Consider the following 10660-nt stretch of genomic DNA (forward strand, 5'->3'; position numbering starts at 1 on the left):
GAGGGGGGCGTAGGTAAAATATTTTACATACGTGTCTATGAGAATGGAAGCGGTTTTGAGGTGACTACTTAAATAGCTCTTACATGTTGAAATGCCAATGCTGGTGCCAAGCTTTTTGTCTTTTAACCAGGAGAGTCAGTTGATAATCTAGTTTATAATTAGCTCCATTAGACCCAAAGAGATGTTTGTGTGTGTGGTAAAGCCGAGTGTTTATCTGTAGTTTATTTGAAGTCATCATCCCTTTGGACTAGCAGATGTTAAGATTACAGTCAGTTCCCCAAATGCTGTGTCCCCCAAGCGAACTGTCTCGGCCTCGAGGGCATGTGCTCTCCTGGGGGAAACACCATGTGCATGAATAGGTAAAAAGGAAGAACAAACCAAAGTGCAGCAGGACCAGCTCCTTGGGGTGTCGGGAAAGGCCTCCGGGAGGAGGATGAGGGAGAGGATGGGAAGGGGGATGGGGATGGAGAGGAGGAGGACGGAAAGGAGAGGGAGGATACAGGGGGGAAGATGGAGAGGGAGGGGAGGGGAGGACAGAGAGGAAGATGGGGGGGGGAAGGGGAGGTTAACACACATAAGTACGACTCCAACTCAGCTCCCCAGGTGTTTGTAGCCGCTCCTTTGCCTGAAATATTAAACAACACAAAACAGATCAAGAGTTTTCCAAGGCAGCTTCTGGTCCAGACTGGTTCTGCCTGATCTCCTGACAGCTGAGCCAAGCCGCGTAGAGATAGAATGGACTGCCTTTGTGGCGGATGGGGTCCTCTGTAATCAGCATCTCCCTGTGAGTCCTGGATGAGGCCTTGTCCAGGGCACTAAAGAGCTTTCCTGCTCAGGTCTGCATTGGCCTGGAGCAGTGTGTGTCCTGGGCCCTTTGGCTAGCGCCCCTTTTCAGGATAGTGCACATGTGTGTGTCTGTGTATGTGCACGCATATGCGTGTCTGTGTTCATTTATGATGGGAAGAAATGCTACATCTCAGTCGGTGAGAATAAAGATGTGATCTTTCCCCCATTCAAGTTCATGAATTGTCCGTAAGCGTAGCCATGGACCCCAGGTTGAAACCTGCAGGGTTAGGGGGCTCCCATAGTTCCTTCCCGCTCTGAGATGGTGATGCCAGCACAGTGTCCAGCAGACTGCTGACCAGGGCCTCAGATTTTCTCCACATCCCTTGTATTATTTGTAAGCCGTTTTTCATGACTGGTCGTGTCAACCCTTGTGACCCAGCCTGATATTGAGGAAATGAGGATGAGGGAGTGTGAGAATGAGATTACACTGGCTGGTGTCTCACCGAGCTCTCCTGCTGCGGCTGGACGCTGGGGGTGTTCTTGGAGGACAGGCAGGCACAGCTCAGAGAGTCTTTGTTAAGCTGCTCTGCATTTGGATTCCCTGTGGATTTTGAGAATAAAAGTGAGCTTGCCATAGTTTCTTCCCAAAATGAACCTGGCGGGGGGGGGGGGTACACATTGGACAGTTTGGGGTTTTTAGGGAAACAAGCCAGCCCTCCCCTTAGAAGGTGATTTGGCATTTTTGTTTTGCCGTCCTCATCCAAGCATGAGCCCCTGTCTTCCATCCGTGTTGCAGAGAGTCTCACGGAAGGGCCTTTGATACTGTCTAAGACAGACCGTGAAAGAAACAGGTGTGTCACTGTGGTTTAAATACTGACGTCATTGATGTGACGCACACATGAGAAGCGTGTGCCAACACGTGCCTTTTCTTTAACTCAGAAAAGAATTGAGTTCAGTTGCCTGGATTTAAAGCCGGACCTCATATGGGATCTGTTTTCTGTGTGCTAACCTTAACAATGCTTATTGCATAGAGGAGTCTTTCAGCAATTTGGGCATAATAGTGTATTGTTCTTTATTTTAAATCTTTTCTTAATTAAAAAAAAAAAACCCTAGTCATTCTGCCTATAGAATTTTCCATTTTGTAAACTTGCACTGGTGTATTTTGTGAATAGAAACTAGTTGGCCGCGATGTGGACTCTGCATGTGGCATAAAACAGCGGCCTGTGTTGAGACACCTTCATTGTCTTCACCCAGGATGGCAAGCGGATGTTTGGGACCTATTTTCGAGTGGGTTTTTATGGGACCAAGTTTGGGGACTTAGATGAGCAGGAGTTCGTGTATAAGGAGCCCGCAATTACCAAACTTGCTGAGATCTCGCACAGACTGGAGGTGAGTGCTCCAAGGGTTTGGCAGGTGGTGTTTCTGAGTGTCCAGCCTGGCAAATAACCAAGTCGCTGCCCAGGGTTCAAGGCATTTGGGCCTTCAGCAGGATACTAAGAATACTAAGGTAGTAATCATACTAAGGCCACTTTTCAAAAGGTATTCAAACCAGCTTCCCGTGCATTATTTCATAAGGTACTTAGGGATGTGTATTACATACATTTTAATCAGGATTTGTCAGACAGGGATAACTCCCAGAGTAACACTCCCTAACTTGAAACCAGGCAGCGTACTATTGAAAGCCCTCAGCTTACCCAGAGTGGAGCTTACCAGGAAAAATGGGACCTGCAAATTCTGGATTTTTTGTTGTTGATCAGTCAGTAGTCAGTGTTTGGCTAACATCCCCTTTCAAATTTTTACTGTGCTTACACGGCCTCCATCTTTCTGAGCCCTTTGGCATCAGAGAAATTAAATGTGGCCTGCCCTTCCTTTCTGTTCCCTTATTGTTCGGTTTTCTCGGAAGTCTGTCTTGAGGATGGTATTTTGTAAATGCTTGTGCTTACGGTCTTTTGCGATTTATAAATTGGGAAAAAAGAGGAAACTTGAACAGAGTCAATGCTAAGTGTGAGGGCCTGTTTTGTTGGCACGGGAAGCAAATGATTTTGTGTAATTATTCACACGGCTGTTTCACACATTCAAGCTGCCCAAGGGCTCACCAGGCTTCTGTTCCCTGCTCACTTGGGGTGAAATTCTGTCACTTTCTTTTAGGGCTTTTACGGAGAGAGGTTTGGAGAGGATATTGTCGAAGTCATCAAAGACTCCAACCCTGTGGACAAGTGCAAGTTGGACCCTAATAAGGTACCGCGGCGGTAGAGCAGGAAGTGGGAGCTGACTCCCAGCATTCTCCCGTTTGTTTGGGAGACACGACGCAGCGGCGACGCTAAGGTGCCCTTCCCTCTCGCAGGCCTATGTCCAGATCACGTATGTGGAGCCCTACTTCGACACGTATGAAATGAAGGACAGAATCACCTACTTTGACAAGAACTACAACCTTCGCCGTTTCATGTACTGCACACCCTTCACGCTGGACGGCCGCGCCCACGGGGAGCTTCATGAGCAGTTCAAGCGCAAGACCATCCTCACCACGTCCCACGCCTTTCCTTACATCAAAACCAGGGTCAATGTCATTCACAAGGAGGAGGTGAGGCTGGTGGCTCAGGGAGGGGGTGGAATCACCTGGCTCCATGGGATGCCGGCTCCCCGTGTGCCATGCCCCTGGCACTCTGTGTGCCGCACCCTCCCTTCCCCTGATGCCCTGTGTGCTGTACCCCTCTTTCTCCGATACCCCGAGTGCCATGCCCCCTGGCATTCTGTGTGCCATACCCTCCCTTCCCCTGATGCCCTGTGTGCTGTACCCCCCCTTCCCGATGCCCTGTGTGCCATGCCCCCTGGCACTCTGTGTGCCGCACCCTCCCTTCCCCTGATGCCCTGTGTGCTGTACCCCCCCTTCCCGATTCCCTGTGTGCCATGCCCCCTGGCACTCTGTGTGCTATGTCCCTTGGCACCCCCAGCACCCATATGCCATGCCCCTTGCCCTAGGACCTTGTGTGCCACACCCCTCGTCTCTAACCCACCAGAATATCCATGATATTTGAGCCACTAACGTCATGCCCCTTGGGCCAGCAGGGGCTTTTTGCCTTGAAGGTTTGGTTCTTCATGGGGTAGTAACCAAGGTTTAGAAAGGATGGGGCTAGAGTCTGTAGTGAACCTGATGGAGTTTCCAGTGAAATTCCTTACTTTGCATTAACTCACTCACTCATTCATTGTAATGAACCACACCCATTGGTGTGGCCATGGATTTCTCTTAGATCATATTGACACCCATTGAAGTGGCCATTGAAGACATGCAAAAAAAGACTCAGGAGCTGGCGTTTGCGACACACCAGGACCCCGCGGACCCCAAGATGCTTCAGATGGTCCTGCAGGGGTCTGTGGGCACCACCGTGAACCAGGTAGGGGCCAGCCTTCGAGATGGTCTGCAGAGCCTTGTTCTCAGCATCACACACGCATCTGGGGCCTTCCCTGGGCATTCCTCACAAAGAAACAGATCGCAGCCACCCGTTTCAGGGCTCCCTCGTTGCCCTGGACGTCTGGGGGATGCCTGTCTCATACCTGGCCTGGCCATCGGTCGCCCTTTGCTTCTCACCACATGCCCAGTATGTTTTTTAAATGATTGTACTAAACTGTACTTTCTAGATGACTGCTACTGAGGCGTTAGCGGCTGTTGGGCCTGTTTGGGTAGCGAGCATTTATTATTAATTCATAGAATTGACCGTGCGTCTCCCTAGCTTCCTCATAGTCTCTGGCCCACATACCCACATACCTACATACCCCTGAGAGCGAGAGCGAAGAAAGCATTCAAGCCAAGGGAGAGCAAACCTCGGGGTGGGGGGGGTGAGGTGGGTCACCCTAAGCTAATGGGTTATAGCATCAATCAGTTCCACTGATTGACATGACTGGGGGTGGTCCAAAGAGAAGGGCACCTTCCCGGGTCTAGGTGCACTTCTTCTCCTAGCCAAACAAAAGGATCAGTCTGCATTTCCTTCCTTCCCCTGGGTTCATCCCAGGCAGGGCCTGAGCTTTCTGGGGTGAGGGAGAGAGAGCAACTAAACCACTGTCTGGGTCTCTCTTAGAAATCCATTATTGATCATTACTTTCTCACACCAGCTCCCTCTTCTCCTTTTTCTTCAATGACTTCCTGGGCTTATCCCCCGAGTCCCTTGTTTGCCACCTCATGCCTGCCCCTCTGTTGCCCCCTGGGCTCCTGAATCCCTTCAGATCGGTAGTGTTTCATGACTCAGGAAACGGATGTGGCTTGTCCTATTCGGGGTTCTTTGTAGAAGATGGTTTCAGAGACTGCTCTTGTTTGTCTCATTAACTTCTTATTAAGCACCTGCTGTGAGCCAGGCCCTAAAAAGGAAGCAGCCCTGCCTTCAGGGGGGGTATAGTCGAAGAGGGAAAGCACAGGTGTACACACAAGTAGACCCTGCAGCATTGGTGCAAAGGCATTTGGAGAGTGGGGGGTGGAGCGAGGAGTGCCATGTTTGACCCACCCAGCTCCTTCCTTCCACGTCTTATCCTGGCCCAGCCCACCGAGCCAGGGCACGAGTGCCGGTGGAGACCCTCTCCACTTCCCCGAGCACGACCAGGCCTGGTGCTCTGTGATGCCAGGAGGCTTGAAGAGGGGACGATGCTGGAGCCTGTCTGTGATGGAGAAAGCCTCTTTAAGCCTGTGACAGATGAGCAGGAGGCCTGAGGCCAGGCAGAAGGAATCAAGCAGATAAACATGGCCACAGAGTATCGGTCACCCAGGCTTCCCTCGGCCAGGTGCGGCTCTCATCTTGGGGGCTGGGACTTCTGGCAGGACAGGAGGTTTCTCCTCCTGCCCCCCCCCCCCCCACCCCCCTGCCCTTGGATTGGACACGGGGAGGAGCCGGAGGCTCAGCATCACAGATGGGCTTGAGTCTATTGGAAGCATTCTTCTTGTATGGCCGCTAGGTGGCGCCAAAGTGCATAGAGCCCTGGGTCTGAGTCAGGAATCCAGGGCTCGAATGCCCCTCGGAGCTCGAATGCCCCTCAGACGCTGCCTAGCTTTGTGCCCCTGGGCAGGTCACTGAGCCTCCATCGGCCTCAGTTTCCTCATCTCTACAATGGGGGTCGTAGTAGCCCCGCCTCCTGCGGTTGTTGTCAGGCTCCAATGAGATTATGCTGGTAAAGTGCCTGAGAAACCTCAAAGCTCAGATGCCCCAGCTGCCCTTCGGTGCCCTCTTAGATCATATTGATCTAAGATCAATGATCAATGATCTTAGATCATAGTTGTTTTGTCATTGATTCTGGTGGGCTTTTTTTTTTTCCCTCAGGGCAATGAAGGTTAAGTGACTTGCCCAGGATCACACAGCTAGTGCCGGATTTGAACTCAGGACCTCCTGAATCCAGGGCCGGTGCTTTATCCACTGCACCACCTAGCTGCCACCCCACCCCCCAGCCCGTGGACTTTTAAGAGAAGTACAGATGGGCGTCTTTCTGGATGCCAGGCGCTTGGCGTGCCCCTGACTCAGTGGATCTTTTTGTCTTCCAGGGACCATTAGAAGTTGCCCAGGTATTCCTGTCAGAAATACCCCATGACCCCAAGCTCTTCAGACACCACAATAAGCTGCGTCTGTGCTTCAAAGACTTTACTAAAAGGTACTTGCAGGGGACAGAGCCGGTGTGGCTGACCCCAGACCCTCGGCTGGGTGGGCAGATTCATTGACCGGCCCGAGACGTGTGTCAGTGTAGTTAGTGTGAATGCCAGTCTAGACAGTCTGCTCACACTCCAGCCTGAGCCGTGGAGGTGAGGGGAATGTGAACCCAAGCCGAGCAGGGGAGAAGCGACTCCACGCTGCCCTCACGTGCCCGCGCGGCCAACAGGTCTTGTCTCATAGGTGCGAGGACGCCTTAAGGAAAAACAAGAGTCTGATTGGGCCGGACCAGAAGGAGTACCAGCGGGAGCTGGAGAGGAACTACCACCGGCTCAAGGAGGCCCTGCAGCCGCTCATCAGCAGGAAGATCCCGCAGCTGTACAAGGCCCTGCTGCCCAACACCGGCCACAGGTACCGGAGCCCAAGACTGATCTCCAGAGACCACCCAGGCAGAGCTGAGGGGAGCAAATGAGGGTCAGAGGGAGGGGAGGCCTTGTTAGGGGTGAGATCAGGGGGGGGGCCAGCCCTGTCTCTGGAAACCTTTGAGCACCTGTCAGGGCATTGTGGGGGGCACGTGCACCACCTGGACAGCTGTCCCAGTGACCTGGCGGGCCCCTTCCTACTGAGATTCCAGCCTTCCACAGCGTCTTCATACTGGCGCCCCCGGTCCATGGATTCCTGCGTCTCCTGTCTCCTAGAACGTGGTAGTTAGTCCATAAGATGGTTAATATTCTTGCCCCCCCCCCAAAAGCACCTGTAAACCTATGGTGGTTAAGATGGGCTCGCCCCAGGACTAAGTGTGGAACCGAAAAGTCAAGACCCACGGTTCTCACTGTGTCTGACAAGCCTCCGACGTCTGTGGGAGAGGGACGGCCCTGGCGCGCCTCTAGGACCCCCTAGAAAGCCATCCTCTTCTTGGTTTACTTGAAGAGCTGGGTGGGGGGAGGCTGGAGGCATGAGACCAGCCGGGTGTGGGGGAGGAAGGCTCGTGCGACCACAGGGAACGGGCTTCCGTGGTGACCCTGAGTGAGGGCTCTGTGATAGAGCGAGGGGGAGGAGGCTGGGCCTGGAAGTGGGAATACGGGAAGCCTGTGCACACGGCTGAGAATTGCCCCACGGGAGCAAACAAGCTCCCGTGACATAACGGAGTGGGGGGAGAGAAGTGGCCGGGACAGCCAGCGGGGTCAAGAACCTCAGAGGAGACGTAGGCAGGAGAACTAGGGAGGGGGTCGTGTCCCGACCAAGCCGCACGAACCCTGTGTAGGTGCAGGGATATGAACAAAAGACGGTTCCTGCCCTCAAAGAGCTCTTACCCTTCTTAATGGGCAGAATGAAAAGAAGCAAAAAGGGCAGGGTGGAAGAGAGACTGGGGCAACGGCTGGAGAGGACCAGCAAAAGGCTGGCCTGGGCCCGGTGCGCATGGAGTTCTGGGAGGACTGTGGGGAGTAGGGCGTCCCAGGCCAAAGGGTCTCCGGGGGTCAGAGGTAATTGACAGTGTCAGGCTCCGGAAGAGGGCAAGCAAGATGCGGAGGAGGAAAAGTCCGCTGGATTTACGCAGCAGGAAGAAATCCTCAGCCAGGTGGCGGGCCTTGGTACCAGGCATGGTACAAGGGGTGCCATGATCCTGGCTTGCAATAAGCTTACATTCCAGTGGGGGAGACAATGATTCATATAAGAACATGTGCAACATCAATATAAAGGTAATAAACATAGACGGAGTCGCTCATAGCAGAGAGGGTAGGAGCCAGGGCAGTCGTAGTGAAGAAGGTGGTGCCCGAGCAGCCTTGGAGGGAGAGAGGTGGGGCCGAGCGTCTTATGAGATCAGGTCCCCTTTGTTGAGTTGAGAAACTTGTAAAGAATGGAGCAGGAACAGCTCGCTTCTTATCATCTCTCCTTATTCTCCCCCAGAGATTCCTTCAGCAGAATGAGTCTTCGCAAAGTGGATCTCTAGCAAAAGACAGCACTTGCCCGGGTTTATTGACAAAAAAGCCATGTGATCAACATTGAGAATCACAAGTTTTATTGGACAATCAAAACCTGGGACTTCACTTTGAACAACATGCCTTCATCTCCTTCTGTGGAAGAGTTCAGTGGCCAAAATGAGACTGAATTGTCAAATGTAGACTGTCACTGCGTAGAAATCACGGCTGGGGGTCCCGGTGTCCTGCTAGGATGCTGTAAGCTTTGTAAAAGCCATTTCTAGGAGTCAAAGGTACACTCAAAACAGTTACTATTATTTATAGCATACCTAATGGTAAATTTATTTACATTAAGTTCATAGATTTAATTTATATTAGGAGCTTTTCCAGATGCATTTTTGAACCATTTTAATGTAGTAATGTTTATTTTAAAGGTACTTATTAAATATATGGATGTTTTCACTTATTTTACTCTGATGTGAACTTTCCTGTTTGGTGGTGGGGGCAGAGGCTGATAGAAAATTAATTTATAGCTGTTGCTTTTAAAGTTATTGAAATGAAGATGTGACTGATGACGGTATAGGTTCAAACAAGAGCAACAGACCTGTTTGGAGATGGATAATTGGAGCTTATTCCATTGGAAAATGACAAAACTCTAGGCACTAGTTCCCTAGTTCCAAGCTTCTGCCCTTTGATTGTCCTGCAGTCCTGGCCGCCCTTGTCCAACTCTCCCAAGGAGCCGAAATGACCCAGCCATGACACGCACACAGGCGGGGGTCATCCGGGGCAGGGCCTTGATGTAAGCAGGTGGCTCAGCTTCCCCAAGGGATGGAGGGAAGATGTGTGATAGGAGGCAGAGTCTGGTTCAGTTCTCTTGCCTTAGCGTGTTTATTTCTGGACAATTAACCAGCTGCACCATGTGAGCCACAAGGACCCAACCACCAAGCCCCCCCAAGGGGCTTCAGGTCATCGATGGTGCTGAGTCATATTTTCAGAATTGATCTTGCCTGTTACTTGGAGAAATATCACACTTCTGGTTACGCTAGCACCTTGACAAGATTTTCTGGGGAGAAATTGCACCAGCTGAAGGACGGTGTTGTTTGTAAGCTCTCGACTTATCGCTTACCCCTCTTGCAGGAAAGAAGCGCTTGGGTCTGGACTGAGAACACGTTTGAGTAACTCACAATTTCACACAATTGATGCTCTGATAGCAGTGTCAATTGCTGCGTTGTGTCCTGTATATGAATAATAGTGTTCATTGATCCCGGGGCAGCGGATCTTCCTTCTGTCTAGCAGTGAGCAAATGTTTGAGCAACGTGATGTCTTTCTGCTGGGGACGCCAACACAAGGAGGCAGAGTGTGCACCACGTGTCCAGGTCGACAAAACCACTTTGAACTGAGGAGGGAGCAGCTTCTAGCCTGGCCTGTATATGGATGTATACAGCCTGAGGCTGGCTGCTGATGGGCACCCGAAGGTAGGTGCCCAGAAGAAGCCAAGTCCGTCCTCTCCTCAAGGGCTACCGGCTGCTCTGCATCCCTCCAGTGTGGGCTTGAGGGGAACAGCAAGGAAAGCAGAGTCCTCCAGCTGTTTAGCCCCAGACAAGGACAGCCAATGTTTCTCTGGCGCTTGCTGTGTGCCCAGCAATGAGCTGAGCAGTGTAGTTATTATCTCATGTGATCCTCACAACCACCTTGGGAAGGGGGGGGGCTATTACCCCATCTTACAGATGAGGAAACTGAGGTAGAGGTAGTGACTTGCCCAGGGGCACGTGGCTAGGAAGTGTCTGAGGCCGGATTCAAACTCTAAGTCTGGCACTCTCCACTGTCCCAGCAGCTGCCAAGCTTTGGCATTAACTCATTCTATGACTGTCTCTGGGTGAGTCAGCTGCTTTCCTCATCTAGGAGGTACGTGGGGCTCTGAGGTGCTACTCCTCTGAGCTGATCAGACCTGACAAGCCCCATGTAGTAGGGAAGGGGAGGGGAGGGGAAGGAGCCCCTCCACCTGCAGCCAGGACCAAGGGGAGGACACGTCAGAGCAGGGTGCACCCCCAACTCACTGTTCCGAGGACGGGTCCCTCAGTAAGACCGTCGGCACTTCCCCACCTGTAAGTACGTTTGCTGGAAGGTCTGGCCAGCCTCTCAACAGTTCATCCCAGCCTCTCTCAACTTGATCTGAGTTAGAGCTCTTTGATTCCTTTCATCTCCCGAGTCTCCCTGTCACAATTAAGTCATGCAGTACATGGCATTGAGATTGGGCTTGAGCTTTCAAAGTTGTACAAGATGCTGTCTGCCATGAAGTACCTGCCCGAGGCACCTCATGATTAAGCTGCAAGT

The 10660-nt window shown here is 51.9% G+C and overlaps 1 protein-coding gene across 8 annotated transcripts in view; it reads left to right on the forward strand.

Moving 5' to 3' along the window:
* DOCK7 (dedicator of cytokinesis 7) overlaps window positions 1-8776 on the forward strand; it is a 171812-nt gene extending 163036 nt beyond the window's left edge. For 5 of the 8 annotated variants that reach the window (XM_043964124.1, XM_043964126.1, XM_043964129.1 and 2 more), the window contains 7 exons: window positions 2050-2175; window positions 2935-3024; window positions 3131-3367; window positions 4035-4178; window positions 6305-6411; window positions 6651-6818; window positions 8316-8776. In XM_043964124.1, coding sequence (XP_043820059.1) covers window positions 2050-2175; window positions 2935-3024; window positions 3131-3367; window positions 4035-4178; window positions 6305-6411; window positions 6651-6818; window positions 8316-8358 — 915 coding nt within the window. In that variant the 3' untranslated portion in view covers window positions 8359-8776. Of the gene's footprint in view, window positions 1-2040; window positions 2176-2934; window positions 3025-3130; window positions 3368-4034; window positions 4179-6304; window positions 6412-6650; window positions 6819-8315 lie in introns of all 8 variants that reach the window. The other 3 variants (XM_043964125.1, XM_043964127.1, XM_043964131.1) reach the window with 1 other exon arrangement.
* Window positions 8777-10660: the final 1884 nt, after the last annotated feature.

Source organism: Dromiciops gliroides, chromosome 4 (genome assembly GCF_019393635.1).
Source record: "Dromiciops gliroides isolate mDroGli1 chromosome 4, mDroGli1.pri, whole genome shotgun sequence".
Classification (NCBI taxonomy): Eukaryota; Metazoa; Chordata; class Mammalia; order Microbiotheria; family Microbiotheriidae; genus Dromiciops; species Dromiciops gliroides.